The 22,515-nt window shown below is 43.7% G+C and overlaps 2 protein-coding genes across 2 annotated transcripts; both read left to right on the forward strand.

The window, feature by feature from the left end:
* The first annotated feature begins 17,135 nt into the window (after positions 1-17,135).
* Positions 17,136-20,162, forward strand: LOC131426490 (uncharacterized protein K02A2.6-like). Its single transcript, XM_058589268.1, has one exon. The coding sequence runs from the start codon at positions 17,136-17,138 to the stop codon at positions 20,160-20,162; it is 3,027 nt and encodes a 1,008-aa protein (XP_058445251.1).
* A 22-nt stretch (positions 20,163-20,184) lies between these two features.
* On the forward strand, positions 20,185-21,677 carry LOC131426500 (uncharacterized protein K02A2.6-like). The gene is made up of 2 exons (XM_058589279.1): positions 20,185-20,214; positions 20,331-21,677. The coding sequence occupies exons 1-2, from the start codon at positions 20,185-20,187 to the stop codon at positions 21,675-21,677; spliced, it is 1,377 nt and encodes a 458-aa protein (XP_058445262.1).
* Positions 21,678-22,515: the final 838 nt, after the last annotated feature.

The raw sequence follows: 22,515 nt of genomic DNA on the forward strand, positions 1-22,515 counted from the left end.
CTCATTTAGGTTTCTCTAGACAAACCTTCGACAAAATATCTCCAATAGCTACTTTTTTTGGCCCGAAGTATGCTCTTGTACTTGGATTATAAAACCAAGAATTTTTCAAAATTCTGGAAAGTTACTCATCCTTGTTTTAAAAACGCCTTGCAAGCATTTTGTTTTGCTTGTTTAGCATATGAGCATTCTTTGTCCCACCAAGGGTTTGAAGGCCTATATTTTGTTAGTCGTAGGATCAAGAAACCGTTTGGTAAAAATATATTGTTGTCACAAACATATCATAAGTTGGTGCCACAGCAGAATCGGTAGAAACGATGAGACAGCATTGGAAAAATTCTCAAATGGATAGCTGGAACTCTTGACGCAGAAGATTTACATATTATCAACAAAACTATGAATAACCATGGACAATAATAATCAGAAGCATGTTTAAATGCAGCAATAAATTCAAAAAATTCAACATCTAAGTTAGGTTACCAATGAGTTACTACAACTGGATTTCAAATCAAAAGAGAAACATTTAATTGAAATGAATCTTCTTCAAATACTATTGAATATAGATACAGCACAACACAAAATTGAAATACTTGAAGAGGAAGAGAGAATAGCACCTTGCAAAACACGGAATTCTAGCAGTTACTTTTATCACTAAAAGACTTTTCAAGAATTAAGACGTTTTTGATTAATCAAAATATTCCAGTAACTTCATTCGAAAATTCATTAACATAAACAACTGCACAAATTGCCATTAACAACACTTTTGTGATCTATATGATTAAAGTGCCATAATTATCAAATGACACATTTAATTACGAATATATAGAAACAATAATCTATGTTCAAAAACGAGTTCATAATTGGTACAAGAATTCAAAATATCAACATAACTTCGTGAGAATCTAACCGAGAGTCTTAATAACAACATCAGTTGGTGGAAATAACAATAACCTGGAGCTTGCACCCCTGAAGCAGTTTTTCAACGGAATCAGTCTGGATCTAATCATTGTAGCAAGTAGTAGTGATAAGTTATCATAAGTTGATTATAGTAATAAGATTTAACTTAAAAAAAGTTATTCAGAGTAGTAAAATTATTAAATAACCACATCGATATCGTCACTGTCTATGAATATTGGTGGTGAAAGGCGTAGTGTTTCCTCTCTAGAGCCTCTTCCTTTCACACATTTTGTTTTTGACGTATTTACGGTCAGTCCGATACGCCTAGCTTCAACTTCAAGTCCGATGTATGTTTCTATCATTTTCTCAAGGGTACGTGTCACAATATCAGCATCGTCAGCGAAGCTAAAAAGAGGTACGGACTTTCGGAAGATCGTGCCATCCGTGTCGATCCTTGCTCTTCAAATCACACCTTCAAAAGCAATGTTGAACAAGATACAAGACAGTCTATCACCTTGCCGCAAACCCTCTTCGAGATTCGAAAGGACTCAAGAGCGTCTCAAATACTTGGACGTAGCAAATCACTCTATCCATCGTTGGTTTCACCAATCGCGTCAGTTTATCCGGAAAACCGTTTTCGTCCATAATCTTCCGTAGTGGCGCGGACTCCAGTAAATCCCGCTTGGCACGGCTCTACGAATTCCTTAGTAATTGGTGATAGACGACGCAAAGGAAGTAGAGCGGCATTCAGCAATGTGATTTCGCGGGAATTGCAACAATTTAGTTTATCACCCTTTTTGTAGATGGGACATACCACTCCTCCCAACCATTTCTGCAGTAGAATCTCCTCCTCCCAAATCGAAAATGAAATCATCGAGCAAGTGTCTCTCCTCCGTGTTTGAGTAGCTTGCCTGGCAATTGGTCATTGCCCGCGGATTTGTTCCTCAGCTCTCCAATCTCCTCACTTATCTCCTATATATCAGGTGCTAGGAATCAGTCGTAGGCTGAGCGTGCACTTAGATTGATTCCTGTGCTTCGCCATTCAGATACTCGTCATAGTACCTTTCACCTGTCGATCACTTCACGTTCGTTCGTGAGAAGGTTACCACTAGTATCTTTGCACATTTCGGGCTGTGGCGTGTAGCCTCTACGTGAGCGGTTCGCCTTCTCAGCTATTCCATCGCTTCGAGATCTTGGTCTTCTTGGTGGTGCTTTTTCCTCTGAAAACCGGGTCCTGTCGGTTTCGCGCCTGTCTGTATCGTTCCTCGTTCGCTCTCGTGCAATGTTGCAGCACCCTTACGTTCTTCTCTTCGACCAACTGCTGACATTCGCCGTCAAACCAGTCATTTCCTTGATTCGATAGCCTCGTACCTAGTACGGTTGTAGAGGTGCTACTTATGGCAAACCTTATATTGCTCCATCCATGGGGCAGCAGGGACCATCAAAAGCAAAGTCTTGGCATTACATTCCTTTCGTGGAATTTGGCAAATCTGTTTCAACAGATTTCGCAGCCGATTCTTAGCGTACAGAATCATTGCATGGCTAGTTTTATGGATCCTACTGACACTAAGAGTCCTTCCAGGTCGGGGCTCGAACATATGACAACTGGCTTGTAAGACCAGTGTCCTATGCATTGAACCGTCAACCAACCGCAGCAGGGACCATGTCCAAGGTATTAACGACCCCTCCCCAGGACACTGCGAGTTGTAGGGCTCGACTAGGATGTGGTGGGGTTTAACAGTGAGCTTTGTTAAATTCTTATAAAAAGCTGCAGGTATCCTCAAACAAGAACTACTATAGTGACTGTGTGCCACTAAAAGTGCACAAGCCTGATGTCCTGTGTCCTGATACCCCCCCATCCTATAAACTCCTACCCCATCTGCCCTAATACCAAGCCTTCGATCAAGGTTTCATGCGACTCGTTATCAGGATTCCCTTCTTCACTACTACACCTGGCAGCACTGCACCGTTTCAAGTTGTTTACTCGTTGTATCAGTGAACAAATTTTGTGATTTTTTGTTTTTCGGATGGTTTAAATGCACACATTACTGTCGCACAATTGTTAACAGTAGAGTCAGTATTCGAACAAGTGTGAAGATCAGTAATAAAATTGCTAGTTTGTTGTTGATCAACTAGTTATTGTGCCGTGCATCTTGTGTACATTGTTGTTGTTGTTGCTTCTGCTGTTATAAACTGCTCACGCACGCAGTCGACCCGTTTTGCTAGCAAGCCTTGGTATGGATGCCTGTTGCTACCACTGTTCAGAGCCGATAAAAAATCTCAATATAGTTAAATGTCACTATTGCGAGCGAGTGGCTCATATGAAATGTTTTGGCTGGGTTCGTTCTAATTTGGACTTTGTCAATGGGCAGACCAACTTGCTTTGGTTTTGCGATGACTGCATTGTTACGGTAAACCAATTCAAGGCTCATGATGCAACCCCTGCTGTTGTCGAAAATGTTGCACGCACGATCTCGGAATGCTTTAACAATTGCTTTAAAAACGTACAGGATGAGCTAAGTAAAACCAATAACCTAATTCAAAGAGTATCGGAAACGTTAACTAATCAATCGTCGAAACAATGCTCGCCTCTACCCAACAAGAAACGTCCTCGTGAAATGTCCAACGATTCTCTCACGGAAAAACCCATGCTTATTGGAGGAACGAGACAATTAGATAACTTACCAGCAACATTTGAAACAGTACCAAAAGCAGCTGATAAGTTTTGGATTTACCTTTCCCGTATTGCCCCTCAAGTCTCTGAAGATGATGTTATAGCGCTTGTTGAAAAGTGTTTACCCGAATCACAGCCGGTTGTTAAAAAGCTCGTCAAAAAGGAAACCGATTTGAAAACATTAGCGTTTGTGTCCTTCAAAGTAGGAGTAGACATGAAGTTAAGCGATATAGCCTTAGATTCTTCTATTTGGCCGAAAGGGATTTACTTTCGCGCTTTTGATAACCGCCAACGCCGTCAGGATTTTTGGGGCCCGAACGATCCAAAAATGCCTCGAATCGACTAGATTCCAACGTCGACTCCACCTGCAGCGATCTGACTGTTCAAATGATTACACAACCGCCGTTGGATTGTGGGGGCCACCAGGCCCCCCAGCCAGTTAAGTCTATGTATTGTTCAAGTCTTCAAAAAAATAATGAGCGATTTGTCACTTATAGTGTCCCTGGACCGGTGAACCCAACACCGTTAAATGTCGAATACCAGTCTACTGTCATCTTAACAGAATGTTCGTCGGATGGATCGAATGCTCTCTCACATGTCGATATGGATTGTCAACTGGGACGCACCGAAATTGGCATCATGGAAGCCCTCGACCCCTCCGCCACAGTCGTGCACTTGCAGCCAGCTGTCAGCAGTCGTCCCGGTCCTGTGTGCGGAACTTGGGAAAGGGGCTTCCAAATTGCCGCCACTGGCAAGTATGATCATATCCAGAGCATTTCAAGCATTGACTCGATCTCCGCTTACAGTACATCATCGCGACCTTCAAAGTGTCGTCGTTCATCCATTCAGATTTATTATCAGAATGTCGGCGGTATGAACTCACTCATTGATAGCTACCTGTTAGCTTGTACGGACGAGTGTTACGATATTATCGCTATCACGGAAACATGGCTCAATGACAATACATTTTCGGCGCAAGTATTTGGATCGAGTTATAATGTTTTTCGTACGGATCGTAACTCTAGCAACAGTGCTAAAGCTACAGGTGGCGGGGTGCTTGTTGCAGTTCACCAACGTTTAGAAGCTGAACGGGTGGAATATTCATCTGACGACTGTGTCGAACATGTGTGGGTAGCAATTAAATTGACTGGATATAAGCTATTTCTCTGTGTGATCTACCTGCCACCGGATCGGACATGCGACTTGAGTGTAATCAACGCGCACAATGAATCGTTAGAACAAATTTCGACTCTCGCAGCACCCATCGACGAAATTTTGATTGTAGGAGATTTTAACTTCTCAAGCCTGAAATGGTGTGCGACTACGGATGGCTTCATGTATGCAGATCCCAAGGAATCCACCTTTCAAGCCGGCATCACAAGTTTATTGGATTGTTATAGCGTAAATTTGTTGCGACAATGTAATCACGTCAGGAACGAAAACAATAGATTACTTGATCTTTGTTTTTCGAGTATTTCCGATAAGGCTCCCAAGATTGTACTAGCTCCTTCGCCTCTAGTAAAATCTGTTAGGCACCATCCACCGCTGCATATCGTGCTTGATTCAGAAAATAAAACGTACTGCGACGTTTCGAACACCGTCAGCTATAATTTTTATAAAGCTGATTATGATAGCATGAATAATTTTCTTTTTACTATTAATTGGACTGAAGTTCTTAACAATGACGATGTCAATGCTGCAGTACAGACTTTTTCTAACATTATGAGCTATGTTATCGATCGCTTTGTGCCTAAGCGATCCAGTCGGAAATCAACCAAACCGAATTGGCAATCCACCGAACTAAGACGTTTAAAAACAGTAAAACGGGCAGCATTGAAGCAATATTCTAAGCATGGAGGATTTGTCTTACGGCAAAATTATGTGCAGATAAACCGAATGTACAAGAGGGCCGTGAAGCGTTGCCACGATAATTATTTGCGGAACGTACAACGTAAACTAAAGTCGGATCCCAAAAAATTCTGGAGCTATGTCAACGAGCAAAGGAAAGAATCTGAGCTACCTTCGTCAATGCGTTACGGAGAATTCACAGGTTCAAGTCCGCAGGAGATTTGTCAGCTATTTTCTCAGAAGTTTGCTAGTGTTTTTTCTGATGAAAAATTGTTACCGCATCAAGTATCCCTTGCGGTGCAAAATGTGCCATTTCTTTATCAGTCCTTAAATGCGATCAATTTGGATGAAAACACTGTTCTGTTGGCAATCCGTAAAACAAAGGCTAGCACCTCTTTAGGGCCAGATGGTATACCGGCGATTGTTCTGCGAAAATGCTCTGCTAGTTTAGCAGCACCTCTTACGTCTTTGTTCCTCAAATCGCTAACTGCCGGAATATTTCCCGATCTGTGGAAGTCCTCTTTTATGTTTCCAGTTCATAAAAAAGGAAATAAAAAACTAGTTGACAACTACCGTGGGATTGCATTTCTCAGCGCCATTCCAAAGCTTTTTGAAAAGATCGTTCTTGAGCCAATTTTCAACCATTGTAAGCAGTATATTGTACACACTCAGCATGGATTTATGCCAAAACGTTCTACTGCTACAAATCTGCTTTCGCTTACGAATTATGTTACAAATTCTATGTCCGTTGGTTATCAAACAGACGTCATTTACACGGATCTGTCGGCAGCCTTCGATAAAATAAATCACGCTATCGCCATTGCTAAACTAGACAAACTCGGTTTTGGCTCGAACGTACTTCGCTGGATTAATTCATACCTAAGCGATCGACGTCTTGCCGTAAGAATCGGTGACTGTGTATCTGATGAGTTTTGCGCTTCCTCCGGAATTCCACAAGGCAGTCATCTAGGACCACTGATATTCTTGCTGTACTTTAACGATGTGAATTTTGTCCTGGAAGGTCCGCGGCTTTCATTTGCTGATGATCTAAAAATGTATAACATAATCCGGAAAATAGATGATGCTGTATTCCTGCAACGCCAACTGTTAATTTTTGCTGACTGGTGTGAGATCAATCGAATGATTCTAAATCCCCAGAAATGTTCGATCATAACATTCACACGAACGAAAAATCCAGTTCGATTTGAATACTGCATTGGTGACACTCCAATTGAAAGGATGACATGTGTGAAAGATCTTGGCATCTTCCTCGATGAGCAACTGACGTTTAAGCAACATGTTAGCTACATAGTTGCAAAAGCTTCCCGATGCTTGGGATTTGTAATACGGATAACCAGAAATTTCAATGATATTTACTGCCTGAAAACTGTTTACTGTTCGCTGGTACGCTCTATTCTTGAATATTGCTCAGTGGTATGGAACCCTTACTACCTCAACGGTGTCAATCGGATCGAATCGATACAACGCAGATTTATTCGCTTTGCACTGCGCCGGTTGCCTTGGAATAATCCTCAACAGCTCCCGAGTTATGAAAGTCGAGCGATGTTAATTGGAATTGACACACTGCATGTTCGACGTGATTTATCACGAGCAATGACAATATCTGATATTTTAACTGATAGGATCGATTGCCCCGCACTTCTTAGCGAAATCAACCTCAACGTTCGATCACGTGTTCTTCGTAACAGTTTGTTCCTTCGCTTACCATTTCGTCGCACTAATTATGGAATTAACGGTGCTATTACAGGAATGCAGCGGTTCTTCAACAGAGTTTCATCAGGATTTGATTTCCATCTGCCACGCCGTGCCATACGATCTAATTTTTTATATATACTAAGAAATAATCATTTGGACTAAATTATGTCTGTTGATTCAAATAAATAAATAAATAAATAAATAAATAAATAAATACAGTTTGAAACGATGCAACTACACTAAAGTACAGATTAGTTACATTGAACAGCTGCATATTCTAAACTTGAAACAATTCCTTTTTAATTTGCTAATATAGGCTAAGTACAACAAATTTATAGGGTAAGGGCTCCCTATTTCATCTGAGTTCCTATTTTTATCTCATCCCTTCACCTCATTACTTTGAATACGAATAATATCTTACAACGTACCTGAACCAAACTGTGGAATGTTTAAAAATGAATATTGTCACACTTTTTCATTGGAAGGAATGGTTTTAAATTCCTCTGTGATCGCTTTTTTTATTGAAAAAAACTCACTATTCGATTTAGGACACATTTTCGTCTCAAGATTTACAAATCGTCATGTTTCTGAATATCTACTAAACGATTCGTCTCAAAACATGATCACTATTGAATGCTGGATGACTTCATAATGAGTAATGTTCACTTGCCACTTGTTTATTTAATGATTAAAAACTTCGAAAACTACCCGACAAGCAATAAGTCTTCAAAAATATGAGATGAAAGTTTTTGACTTAGTTCACTTGATTGCGCTTTGTTTTCATCTTATTTGGTTTCGAAAAGTCTCCATGTGGAGCAAGGCGAATTAAGCAGAAATATGAAAAAATCATAGTCCTTACAAATGAGATCAAATAGGGAGCCCTTACCCTAGTTTATTACGTTTGACGTATTTACGGTCAGTCCGATACGCCTAGCTTCAACTTCAAGTCCGATGTATGTTTCTATCATTTTCTCAAGGGTACGTGTCACAATATCAACATCGTCAGCGAAGCTAAAAAGAGGTACGGACTTTCGGAAGATCGTGCCATCCGTGTCGATCCTTGCTCTTCAAATCACACCTTCAAAAGCAATGTTGAACAAGATACAAGACAGTCTATCACCTTGCCGCAAACCCTCTTCGAGATTCGAAAGGACTCAAGAGCGTCTCAAATACTTGGACGTAGCAAATCACTCTATCCATCGTTGGTTTCACCAATCGCGTCAGTTTATCCGGAAAACCGTTTTCGTCCATAATCTTCCGTAGTGGCGCGGACTCCAGTAAATCCCGCTTGGCACGGCTCTACGAATTCCTTAGTAATTGGTGATAGACGACGCAAAGGAAGTAGAGCGGCATTCAGCAATGTGATTTCGCGGGAATTGCAACAATTTAGTTTATCACCCTTTTTGTAGATGGGACATACCACTCCTCCCAACCATTTCTGCAGTAGAATCTCCTCCTCCCAAATCGAAAATGAAATCATCGAGCAAGTGTCTCTCCTCCGTGTTTGAGTAGCTTGCCTGGCAATTGGTCATTGCCCGCGGATTTGTTCCTCAGCTCTCCAATCTCCTCACTTATCTCCTATATATCAGGTGCTAGGAATCAGTCGTAGGCTGAGCGTGCACTTAGATTGATTCCTGTGCTTCGCCATTCAGATACTCGTCATAGTACCTTTCACCTGTCGATCACTTCACGTTCGTTCGTGAGAAGGTTACCACTAGTATCTTTGCACATTTCGGGCTGTGGCGTGTAGCCTCTACGTGAGCGGTTCGCCTTCTCAGCTATTCCATCGCTTCGAGATCTTGGTCTTCTTGGTGGTGCTTTTTCCTCTGAAAACCGGGTCCTGTCGGTTTCGCGCCTGTCTGTATCGTTCCTCGTTCGCTCTCGTGCAATGTTGCAGCACCCTTACGTTCTTCTCTTCGACCAACTGCTGACATTCGCCGTCAAACCAGTCATTTCCTTGATTCGATAGCCTCGTACCTAGTACGGTTGTAGAGGTGCTACTTATGGCAAACCTTATATTGCTCCATCCATGGGGCAGCAGGGACCATCAAAAGCAAAGTCTTGGCATTACATTCCTTTCGTGGAATTTGGCAAATCTGTTTCAACAGATTTCGCAGCCGATTCTTAGCGTACAGAATCATTGCATGGCTAGTTTTATGGATCCTACTGACACTAAGAGTCCTTCCAGGTCGGGGCTCGAACATATGACAACTGGCTTGTAAGACCAGTGTCCTATGCATTGAACCGTCAACCAACCGCAGCAGGGACCATGTCCAAGGTATTAACGACCCCTCCCCAGGACACTGCGAGTTGTAGGGCTCGACTAGGATGTGGTGGGGTTTAACAGTGAGCTTTGTTAAATTCTTATAAAAAGCTGCAGGTATCCTCAAACAAGAACTACTATAGTGACCGTGTGCCACTAAAAGTGCACAAGCCTGATGTCCTGTGTCCTGATACCCCCCCCATCCTATAAACTCCTACCCCATCTGCCCTAATACCAAGCCTTCGATCAAGGTTTCATGCGACTCGTTATCAGGATTCCCTTCTTCACTACTACAGTTTGAAACGATGCAACTACACTAAAGTACAGATTAGTTACATTGAACAGCTGCATATTCTAAACTTGAAACAATTCCTTTTTAATTTGCTAATATAGGCTAAGTACAACAAATTTATAGGGTAAGGGCTCCCTATTTCATCTGAGTTCCTATTTTTATCTCATCCCTTCACCTCATTACTTTGAATACGAATAATATCTTACAACGTACCTGAACCAAACTGTGGAATGTTTAAAAATGAATATTGTCACACTTTTTCATTGGAAGGAATGGTTTTAAATTCCTCTGTGATCGCTTTTTTTATTGAAAAAAACTCACTATTCGATTTAGGACACATTTTCGTCTCAAGATTTACAAATCGTCATGTTTCTGAATATCTACTAAACGATTCGTCTCAAAACATGATCACTATTGAATGCTGGATGACTTCATAATGAGTAATGTTCACTTGCCACTTGTTTATTTAATGATTAAAAACTTCGAAAACTACCCGACAAGCAATAAGTCTTCAAAAATATGAGATGAAAGTTTTTGACTTAGTTCACTTGATTGCGCTTTGTTTTCATCTTATTTGGTTTCGAAAAGTCTCCATGTGGAGCAAGGCGAATTAAGCAGAAATATGAAAAAATCATAGTCCTTACAAATGAGATCAAATAGGGAGCCCTTACCCTAGTTTATTATTTCGAAAACTATCAAGTGCGAAGTTATCCGATTCTTCTCGAAATTTAAGTAAGAGACATTGCATTGGTCTAATCTGAAATGCATCGACAATCTTGGGTATGCAAGAGTAGTTTTAATAATAGTAATAATCATAATAATGATAATAAGAAGAAGAACGGCAAATCTCCAATCAACACCGAAAACTCCCCTACACTCGACCAAACCATGAACCATCAACTCACAGACCTCCAAAACCCACCAAACTCTATAGACATTGACTTATCCAGCCGTGATTTATCCACAACCAACTCCCACGAATCCATAACATTAGATATCTCCGATTAACTACCCCTCACCCACATACACATGCAATAGGTTAACACTTACCTGTCATACGGGAACTACCCCCCAAGAACAACACAGTAAACAGAAAAGAAAACCCCAAGAGGACGATAGGCGCCGAACCGATCCGGGCATCGTACAATAGAATATCTGCGTCTCCCGCCCATCCCACAAACTCCCCCTCCACACTGAACACAAACCCAGTCCCCACCACCAACCTACAGTACCCCCTTCCAACACCCCCAACAGAAACTCACTACCTCTCTCAACCCACACCGGGCGACCGGTGGACTTCCCCCGAGCCCTCTTATGATGGCCGGGACGAAGCGAATGCGGGCCACTCGACCAGACAACAACAACCTAGCCAACGGATCAGACAAAGCGGAAGAAGCACTTTTCAACGTGCCCGTCCCCCTGCACCTGCCCCTCATCAGTTTCGGGTCCAGGACAGGGAGACGGAACCGGACAGTAACGCCAACATCGCCAGACAACGCACACGGGATCAAGAGGCTTGTTCTAGCCCCATCCCAGGATGCTCTTGGCAAGTCACCGCTTGCTGCAGAAAACACGCTAAGCAAAAATCCCATTCTTTGGACGGCCCGCCCCAATTACCACCGAACACCAGTAATACCCTCTCCAAGTCATCTACCAGCTCTCTCACCTCACCCCATCCACCATCTTCTGCCAATACGAGCTTGTCCTCTTCGGAGCCTGACGGCTTGTCGAGTGGGATCACAGTGGCCATTCAATGGAATGTGAATGGCCTCAGGATCGCCTTAGGTGACTTCCAGCACCTTATAGCCATTCACAATCCGGTAGTCATAGCACTCCAGGAGACGCTCCTTTGCCAAAATGTTAACCCAACTTCGTGGCTAAACCACCGCTACTCTTGGAGTGCCGACACAGGAACGAACCTGCATCAATCGATCGGGCTTGCGGTAAGGACCTTCTTCCCCCTGTTCGATCACAACCGACCTGATTGCCACCGCAGTCAAAATACAAGTGCCAACCCCATGTACCGTGGTATGCGTTTACATCCCAGTAGAAGTCAGAGAAGTAGGCAAAAAGTTGAAGAAACTTCTTCAACAGCTTCGGCCCCCTTTCCTTGTTTTGGGTGACTTCAACGCCCACCACCATACATGGGGCTCAAAGAAAATCAACCGCCGCGGAAGTGAAATCCTACACTGTCGAGGAATGCGGGGCCGTCATAATGAATGACGGCAACCCCACCTTTTTCAGGGGGGAGTGTCAGTCATCCATTGACTTGTACATAGCATCACGAGACATTGTCGGCTACTGTTGTTGGTCCATTTGGGCTGATACCGGTAGCAGCGACCACGTACCAATACTGATCTCGTTGGACAAGCAGAGATGGCATTTCACCAGAGTGATACACGCTGGCGTCAGATTCTTGTCCACACCGGGGATGCAAAAAACGAAGCATCGCACAAAGATTGGAAAGGCTACGAAACCTCCGTACAAAGAAGAATTCGAAACGAATCTAACCTCTCTCAGGAGGAACTGGAGAGCATAATCCTCGGAGCAGCCAACGATAGCATCCCACGAACTAGCGGAAAACCCCCTAAAAGAGCGGTCCACTGGTGGTGCCCAGAAGTGGCCGATGCTATCAGAGCACGCAGAAAGGCCCTCCGTGCACTGAAGAAAACCTATCCCCTCCCAGAGCACCCCGATAGGGAAGCAAAGGCGCAAGAATTTCGTCACCAAAGAAACCCATCGAGGGAAGCCAATAGCAAAGCTAAAGAAGATAACTTGAATGGCTTCCTTAGCGGCATCTTCGCAGACTCCTCGACAGCTGAACTGTGGAGAAAAGTAAATGCCCTCGAAAGGGAAACGTAGATATAAGGGCTTTACCCTAAACGTTAATGACAACTTCACATCCAACTCGGTCATCATAGCTGATCATCTCGGTCCATACTTCAAATCCTTGTCCGACGACACGGCACTACCAAAGGCATTCCTTAACTCACTTCGTTACGCCCAGTGCTGCCCTGTGTCCATCCAACCAGGATCTAACGAAATCTGGAACAGCCTATTTTCCGCGGATGAACTTAACTTCGCCCTACACTCCGCAAAAGGTAAATCTACTGGTCCGGACAATATCAGCTACGATATGCTCCGGCATCTTCCGCCAATCGGCCGCAGAGCCCTTCTGAACCTATTCAATGAAATTTGGCTATCTGGAAAAATTCCAGCAAGCTGGAAAACTGCACACATTGTTCCCATACCCAAGGGTTGCGCGGACTTGCACTCCGCTAAGAATTTCAAACCCATCAGCCTCCTCTCGTGCGTTGGTAAAACGCTCGAGCGGATAGTAAACCACCGCCTCGTCACGTTTCTTGAAGAGCGCGATGTACTAGAACAGGAACCCACCTCGCATCGCTGAGTAACTCTATACACGGAGCGATCAGCGAAGGGTTACACGTGGACGCTTTATCGATCGATTTGGCCAAGGCCAATAACACAGTTAACCGGGAATGGGTTCTTTAACAACAGGTTAACTGGGGTATTAAGGGGCGAATGGGTACCTATTTACAGGACTTTCTAGCTAACAGAAACTTCCAAGTCCGTATAGGTGGATCCCTATCCATTCGCTTCGCTGAACAAAACGGAGTCCCACAAGGGTCGGTACTCGCCGTTACCTTATTTCTGGTAGGAATTAAATCCATCTTCCAACACTTCCCGAAAGGGGTACGAATCTACATGTAACAAAATCCAACAGGCGGCGAACGCTATCAGCAAATGGGCAGATAGCGTAGGCTTCAATATCGCCCCCAATAAATGTACCATCTCTCATTTTTGTTGGAAAAAAACATCTGGACACAAACCATCCGGTAAAAATCGGAGAAATCACAGTGCCATTCAAGAAGACTCCCAAAATCATCGGCGTAACCTTCGACCGAAATTTAAACTTCTCGAACCACTTAGGCCAAATTAAGAAAGACTGCAAGTCCAGATTGAACCTTATTCGGTCCATCTGCTCCGGTCATCCCAAATGGAATCGCCACCAGAGAATTAACATAGCCAAGGCCCGTAATATGGAGTAGGCTATTTTACGGCTTAGAGGCAACGGCCTCACAATACTTCTCAGCCCTACCTAGAATAGGGCCGTTAGACTAACCTCAAACCTTCTCCCAAGTACCCCAGCAATGACGGCGTGCGTAGAGTCGGGCCAATTACCTTTCAGATGGCACTTGGCACCTGGAGAGAACATCGGGAAACAACTGCACATTACTGAAAATAACCAAATCTTTGTATCAAGAATTCACCGGACAACGACTTCCTAAACTGGCTCGCCTTCACCGAGTCTGGAAGAAACCCTGGTACCAACAGGATCTCTCCAGAATCGACACTTCATTGGCACTCTCCCTAGGAGCTAAACCACTACCAGCTGTTGCAAAACGATGTTTCAACCAAAACACATCCGACAAGTTCAAAGGTTCAGCCTTATTCTACACGGACGGCTCATGGACAAACTCTGGCACCGGGTTCGATGTCTGTGGGCCTAACACCTCCATACACCGCAGCCTAAACCCCATTTGTTCGGTGTTCTCGGCGAAACGATTTCTGTCCTAAATTTGGCCATAAAAAGACAGCGCCTCCGGAACTCCAAACTTACGCCCGATCTCTAATATCCGCCGGTCTTCAAGGACGGTTCCACCATCTATGACGCAGAACTAATAAGATCTTAACCCAGGATAGCGCAGTAACTAACATCTGCCGAGGAACGCCCCCCCCCCTCACTCCCATCCACCCCCACCAAAATTAACCAACCCTCCTGTATTTCTAATATACAAATTCTTATTTTCCTATATTATTTCACGTACAACGCCAAAATCAAATCGCGGCCATCCGCCGGGACGGGCTCCCGGGGATGTTTTCCGCGGCCGACAGCCGGAACAACTCATAGAGTCACCACGAACCAAACGGATCCAGTCTGCGGTTTTTAGAACACCAGTGCTTCCACACCTCGACCCATATCGCGCCACCATAAGACATAACTTAAACATGATATGTATTTTAAAGGATTTGTTGAGACATACACCACCTCCAATTCCCCCCAAACCATTTCCCCCCTCCCATTACGATACAAACCCGGTGAACGACCGCAACTAGGTTAAAGCCGGGTATAAATAAATGATATAAAAAAAGCATTGTTGTCTAATCCAATTTCATAAGGTCTTCCGGATTAGCCCCCCCCCCCCTCAAATCAAAGTCTTGGCATTACATTCCTTTTGTGGAATTTGGGCTTTCTGTTTCAACAGACTTCGCAGCCGATTCTTAAGTGTACAGAATCATTGCATAGCCAGTACTATGGATCCTACTGACACTAAGAACCCTTCCAGGTCGGGGCTCGAACATACGACAACTGGCTTGTAAGACCAGCGTCCTATGCACTGAACCCCCCCTCTCAAGATCCTGTTATTGTTCGAAAAAATTTTACTCTTTGTTGGCCTTTTGTTATCAGATACCTAATGTGTCCTTCCCATGTGCATTTGGAATCAAACCACACCCCGAGGTATTTAAAAGTCAAAACCTGCGCGTGATCATGCTTTCTTGAACAGACGAATTCGATCCAGATGAACAGCCCACACGGAAAAGTTATTTAAGGTGTATCGCAATGTCAGTATCTGTCAATTGTCTTAGTGTAGTGTACAAAATTATAGAAGAGTGGACTGAGGCAGGAGCCTTGCGGGAGCCCTATGTAGCTAATTCTGAATGTTGCCAAATCGCCATGTGAAAAATACTTGCGCTTCTATGACAAAAGGTTGTGCAAATATTTATTTAAAACCGCTGGAAGTTCATGTTGGTGAAGCTTGTCTGAAAGAACATCAATGGAAACTGAATCAAATGCTCCTTTAATGTCTAAAAATACAAATTCCATTTGTTGTTTTTTAGCGAAGGCAATTTGTAAGTCGGACGAAAGTGATGCAATGGATCAATGGAGCCATTATTTGTAGTAGATTCCCGAATAATGCCACGTAGGAACAGAATCTGGGCTAACCTTCCTAGCAAAGTCAAATATCCATCGGTTCCAGTATTCTTCACTCTCATTTCCTACGTTACGATTCCTCATTTGTCTGGCCGTATTCCCAAAGAGTGCTCATTGTGGTTTCTCAAGATGAACCTTCGACAAAATGTCTTTAATAGCTACATTTCTTGGCTCGAAGTATGCTCTTGTACTTGGTTTCTAAAACCAAGAATTTTTCGAAATTCTGAGGAGTTCCTCCACCCCGTTTAAGAAACGTCTTACAAGTATTTTGTTTCGCATGTTTAGTATCGGAGCAGTCTCCCACCACCATCCGCCAAGCGGGGGTATGCGCCCTGTAGCTCATCATCCAAAGCCTAGGGTGGAGGAAACCGATGTTGCCGAAATCAGTTAATATTATTATATCGTTTATTTAGACCGGACTTCAACCCAATTAAGCTCGTTCGCTGAATGGCGAAGTCAGTTGAATTCACCAGAGGGATTGTAAACCATTTCAGTTAATTCAAAATTTCTGAAAATCTGTGTAACCATCTTTGAGAAATTGTATCGCGTTCCAAATACAATGTTTGGGTACCTTCCGGAATCTAAAACCGAATATCGTTAAAACTGTTGCTTAGAAACATACAACAAAATTTAATAATCGTGTTCGACTGTGCTCCTAAATCATCGCTTTATCATGTAGCATTCAAAGCTCCTACTACAATTGAAAATGCAGTCCCTGCTTGGCGAGACTGTGCACGAACGTACAAACTTAGGCTTCAACGCAATCAAAGTAAGATCTTAAAGATGATTCTAAATCTGCCTCCCTGAATATACTAGAACAAAAATTCGAACAATACTGCACGAAATTTGAGAAGAGGTGCTCAACCTCTGAAATACAAATAATTCAAAATTATAGTAGAATGGTTAGAAGCAGATAAATTTTTTATTGATAATTAACAAATTATGATTAAACATTTGAGTGTAAAACAAGAGTAACTAACACATATAATTAATAACGAATCGTTTGAATAAGGATTAAGGCCAAACAGTCAAAACCCTAGTAATGTAAAACATTGATGTAATCCACAAAAATGAGATTAATAAACAGATATTTATGAAAAAAAAAACCAAACCTGGTGTTGGAGACGTGACCATCCCTACAACCCAATAGTAATTGCTGGGCTCACTGGTGGCAGCCCGACTGTCACTCAGTTGATGCACCGACCAGCATCCGGTCTATGTGTCAGGATCAGAATGTAATATGTAGTAGAATAAGTAACACGCGTTTTTACCTCTAACTGTGCGTCTTTTAATAAAGTCAGTTTTTAATGTTTGGGTCGTGTTATATTCATTATCGGTCACCTCCGAACACACCCACAACAGTGGCGACGAGGATTTAAGTTAAATTGGCGATCAGAAGCTAAACTTCATCACCCACGAGGAAACGAGAAGCATGGCGGAATCTAACTTCAATCCGGAGCATCAGCAACCGGGAACCGGCTTACCTGGCGGTCCACAGCACCCGAGAATGCAGCAAAACCATCTGCGTCATCCAGCTCCATTTTTCAACGGTCCACCATCATCGCAACAATCAGCAAATACCAGCTCATCTTCTACAGAAACCACCTACCAGCTAATGCAGCAGCAGCAAGATTTCTTCCGGAGTATCATATCATCGATCAATGTTCAGGTCCCTCCAAACCCTGAAATGATTCTCGACTCGCTGGCGAACAACATCAAAGAGTTTCGCTACGATCCGGACGGAAACATAACCTTCGCTGCATGGTATGGCAGATACGACGATTTGTTCGAGCAAGATGCCGCACGGTTGGACGATGAAGCGAAAGTCCGCTTGCTCATGCGGAAACTAGGATCAGCAGAACACGAACGTTACGTGAGTTATATCTTGCCGAAATCGCCAAAAGATTACAAATTCAGCGATACAGTGGAAAAGCTAAAAATTCTTTTCGGCGCTGCTGAGTCTGTCATCAGTAAACGGTATCGGTGTCTACAGGTAACCAAACAACCGACCGACGATTATGTTACGTACGCTTGTCGAATCAACAAGACTTGTGTTGAATTCGAGCTGAGCAAGCTGTCCGAAGAGCAGTTTAAATGCTTAATGTTTGTTTGCGGGCTAAAGTCAGAGGGAGACGGCGAAATACGAACGCGGCTGCTGGCGAAAATCGAAGAACGTGATGACGTCACACTAGAGCATCTTTCGGAAGATTGTCAGCGATTGTTGTGCCTGAAACGGGACACGGCAATGATCGAGTCATCAGCATCAACGTCATCAGTGAATTTCATCAAGCGAAAACAGCAGTTTTCAAAACGTCAACATAAGCCACCAGTGGAGTCAGCCGGACCAGACAAGAGCAAACAAATACCCTCTACACCCTGCTGGTACTGCGGGGGAATGCACTTCGTTCGAGACTGCACTCATCGGAGCCACAAATGCAAGGACTGCGGCAACATCGGACATCGCGAGGGATATTGTTCCTCTGCCAAGCGAAATTTCAAGATCAGCCGAAACAGAAAGCACCCAGGATCGTTAAATACAAAAACCGTAAATCTCCGTATAAATACCGTCGATCAAAAGCGACGTTTTGTTAAAATTGTACTGAACGGTGTGAAGGTGCGTCTACAGTTGGACACGGGGTCTGACGTTAGCATCGTATCGAAACGCTTGTGGGAGAAAATAGGTAAACCACCCACTGCACCAGTAAATGAGCTAGCCTCAACAGCGTCAGGCGACCGATTGCAGTTTTTGTTTAAGTTCAGCTGTCTAGTTTCTTTCAACGGTGAACAACATCACTGTCAGTTTTACGTGGTCGAAAACTCGCTTTATCTTTTCGGAATCGATTTGATGGAAGCATTCGGTCTCTTTTCATTACCTATTAGCATGTACTGCAACAACGTCAGTGTTCCTGCTATCACTTTGCAGTCACTCAAAGCGGCATACCCGAGTGTATTTAGAAACGAGTTAGGGTTGTGCACGAAAACAAAAGTGAAATTGGAACGGAAACCAGATGCAACTCCAGTTTTTCGTCCGAAACGTCCAGTGGCTTACGCAGTACACAGCACGGTTGACAACGAACTTGACCGACTGGAACGAGCAAAAATCATCACACCGGTAGACTTTTCGGACTGGGCAGCACCCATCGTCGTTGTCAGAAAAACGAACGGGTCCATTCGCATTTGCGGAGATTACTCTACAGGTCTCAACAATGCACTGCAACCGCATCAGTACCCGTTACCGCTACCGGAGGAGATTTTCAACAAGTTGGCTAATTGTACTGTATTTAGCCGAATCGACCTGTCGGATGCGTTCCTGCAAGTAGAGGTTGACGAAAGTAGTCGTGATTTATTAACCATCAACACCCATCGTGGACTCTACCGGTACAATCGTCTGCCACCGGGAGTCAAAACAGCACCGGGAGCTTTCCAGCAACTTATCGATACAATGCTGGCAGGTCTTCCTCATACGTGTGGTTATTTGGATGACGTCGTCGTTGGTGGTGTCACTACTGAGACACACTGGGAAAACCTTCGCGCAGTGTTTCAAAGAATCAGCGAGTTTGGATTTACCATCCGAGTGGAAAAGTGCATCTTCGCTCAGCCTCAAATCAAATATGTAGGTCATCTGCTTGACCGCAATGGTCTTCGCCCAGATCCAGCAAAAGTTCAAGCCATTAACGAAATGCCACCGCCCACTGATGTATCTGGTGTTCGGTCCTTCCTAGGAGCAATTAATTACTACGGAAAATTTGTTCCTCGTATGCGTTGTCTGCGGTATCCTCTTGATGAGCTGCTCAAAGCGGATGCGAAATTCAAGTGGACAGCAGAATGCCAGGCGGCATTCATCAAATTTAAGGAGTTGCTGAAATCTGACCTACTGTTGACACACTACAACCCTGCACTTGATATAGTGGTGTCGGCAGATGCGTCGTCTGTTGGTGTCGGTGCTACTTTGTCACACAAATTTCCGGACGGTACTCTCAAAGTTGTGTACCACGCTTCCAGAGCATTGACAGCGACAGAGAAAAACTACAGTCAGCCCGATCGTGAAGGACTTGCGATAATTTTTGCGGTGACCAAGTTTCATAAAATGCTGTTTGGTCGTCGTTTTCATCTTCAGACAGATCACGAGCCGTTGCTGAGAATATTCGGTTCGAGGAAAGGGATTCCTGTTTACACATCGAACCGATTACAACGTTGGGCTCTTACGCTGTTGCTTTATGAGTTCACCATCGAGCACGTTCCGACAGCGAAATTCGGCAATGCTGACATACTTTCCCGTCTGATCAGCCAGCACGTCAGGCCTGAGGAAGATAATGTGATTGCTTCGGTCTCTCTGGAAAATGACTTAAGGTCAGTTACACAAGATGCACTAACCGTTCTTCCTTTAAGTTTTAGGATCGTACAACAGTCTACACAGTCCGATCCTATTACCAAGGCAGTTTATCGTTACCTCCTTTAAGGGTGGCCTAAAACCGTTACCGATGCAGAGCTCAAACGGTTTCATGCTTGACGTGAATCTCTTACCACGGTACAAGGCTGCATACTATTCGGCGATCGACTGGTTATACCATCGCCCCATCGCAAGCATAGTCTTCATCAACTTCATCGTGGCCACCCTGGAATTTAGCGAATGAAGGCGATTGCCAGGTCATATGTTTATTGGCCAACTCTCGACAGCGACATTGTTGATTTCGTCAAATCCTGCCGTCAATGTGCGATGGCTGCGAAAACACCGCCGAAGTCAGCGCTGTTGTCATGGCCTAAATCATCGAAACCGTGGCAGTGCGTTCACCTTGATTATGCTGGACCGATCGACGGGGAATACTACCTGGTTGTCGTAGACTCTTTCTCGAAATGGCCTGAAATTGTGCAGACGAGAAGTATCACTACAGCCGCCACAGTGCAAATCCTCAGAGATCTGTTCGCTCGCTTGGGAATGCCAGAGACGCTGGTGAGTGATAATGGATCCCAATTCACCAGTGCAGAGTTTCAATCGTACTGTACGAACAACGGCATCGAGCATCTTACAACAGCACCGTTCCACCCTCAATCGAACGGTCAAGCCGAGCGATTCGTGGATACGTTTAAACGATCGATTAAAAAGATTAAGGAGGGGAGAGCGACAATGTGTGATGCTCTCAGTACATTTCTTCAGACTTACCGGAGTACACCTTGTTTTTCTTCTCCAGACGGCAAATCACCAGCAGAAGTTTTGTTCGGTCGTCCGATTCGTACTAGTTTGGACCTGCTCCGTCCACCATCCGATCGTGTACATTTGGAACAATCGAGTGAAATTCATCCCTTAAAGCGACAATTCATCGTTAAGGATACGGTGTATGCAAAAGTATTCGTCAAGAACCAATGGCACTGGGTTTCAGGAACAGTTTTGGAACGTGTAGGTCGTGCAATGTACAACGTTCAGCTCGAGAATGGTAAGCTTATTCGGTCCCACGTTAACCAGCTTCGAAATCGTGCTGATTCAGAGAGTCGCAGAGAACCAGCATTGACGGATAGAACGAAACATCCTCTCAGCATTCTACTCGATGCTTGGAACCTTCCGGCCCGTTGCACACCAGATCCATTAGCACATTCAACACCAGTAGCACCCATTCCAAGCTGCTCTAGTTCGAGACAGTCGTCAGTACCGAATACCTTGTTGAGAAGGCCCACATTGTCATCGGAGTCTTCGTTGTCAGCATCGTCTCCGTCATCTTCGACAACGCCAAATTCAACATCAGAATTTCAGTCTGCTAATGATGCCGACTCAGCTGTACAGGTTCCTCGCCGCTCTTCGCGTGTACGAAGAGCTCCGCAATGGTTCGATCCCTATCAGCTGTATTTGAAGGGGAGATGTTGGAGACGTGACCATCCCTACAACCCAATAGTAATTGCTGGGCTCACTGGTGGCAGCCCGACTGTCACTCAGTTGATGCACCGACCAGCATCCGGTCTATGTGTCAGGATCAGAATGTAATATGTAGTAGAATAAGTAACACGCGTTTTTACCTCTAACTGTGCGTCTATTAATAAAGTCAGTTTTTAATGTTTGGGTCGTGTTATATTCATTATCGGTCACCTCCGAACACACCCACAACACCTGGAATAGGGGGAAAGTCGCTTGCACAAAAATATCGATATCTCTGTTAAAAATGGACAGATTTTTACTTGTTCGGTAGCTATTTTTATATTTTTGTGAATCTGTTTATATGATATGTCGATTGACTGATGTCAAACGACGAAATGACAGCATGCCTAGCAGTCATCTCTAAGATGATAGCACACTAATAAGTAAAACAACTTCAATAACAGTTACTTACCAGTTGTGAAAGGAGGAAAAACCGGAGGAAAATACTGTTCTGGACTGACGTAATATTTAGACTTCTTATTTCTTATTGGCTTCCATTTTTTTGCTAATCGACCAAAAATCGAGCGTTTGTAACCTAAATGACTTTCAATAAACTGCAACAGTTTTGGAACGTTTATGAACATGTCGTCATCTGTTTTTAATAAGTATGTTGCATTTGGGCAGTTAGCACTGGTCCATTCAAGTAAGGAAATTGTTTTCAGTGTAAGGTTACTGTAACTGTCCACGAAATTACCTCTTATCAGATCACTGTACATGTAGTTTTCTGCCGATAACTGATCTTCAATGCGTTGATTGTGCGTTCGTCCTAAAACAAATCCAATGGATATATCTCGACGTACGCTATAGTGCCCCCAGGATTGCCTAATAGATAAACGTTGCTCTCTATGGGTAGGTGCAGATGTTACTAAAATCAGTAAATTAACATCAGATCCTTTATCTGGACAAA

This window comes from Malaya genurostris, chromosome 1, assembly GCF_030247185.1.
Source record: "Malaya genurostris strain Urasoe2022 chromosome 1, Malgen_1.1, whole genome shotgun sequence".
In the NCBI taxonomy this organism is placed as follows: domain Eukaryota; kingdom Metazoa; phylum Arthropoda; class Insecta; order Diptera; family Culicidae; genus Malaya; species Malaya genurostris.

What these genes read in the sequence shown, in the direction of transcription:
- LOC131426490 (XM_058589268.1), top strand. Translation starts at nt 17,136, where the DNA reads ATGGCGGAATCTAACTTCAATCCGGAGCATCAGCAACCGGGAACCGGC.
- LOC131426500 (XM_058589279.1), top strand. Translation starts at nt 20,185, where the DNA reads ATGCAGAGCTCAAACGGTTTCATGCTTGAC. An exon ending in CAAACGGTTTCATGCTTGAC is followed by an intron (nt 20,215 to 20,330) that starts GTGAATCTCTTA and finishes CCTGGAATTTAG; the next exon opens with CGAATGAAGGCGATTGCCAG.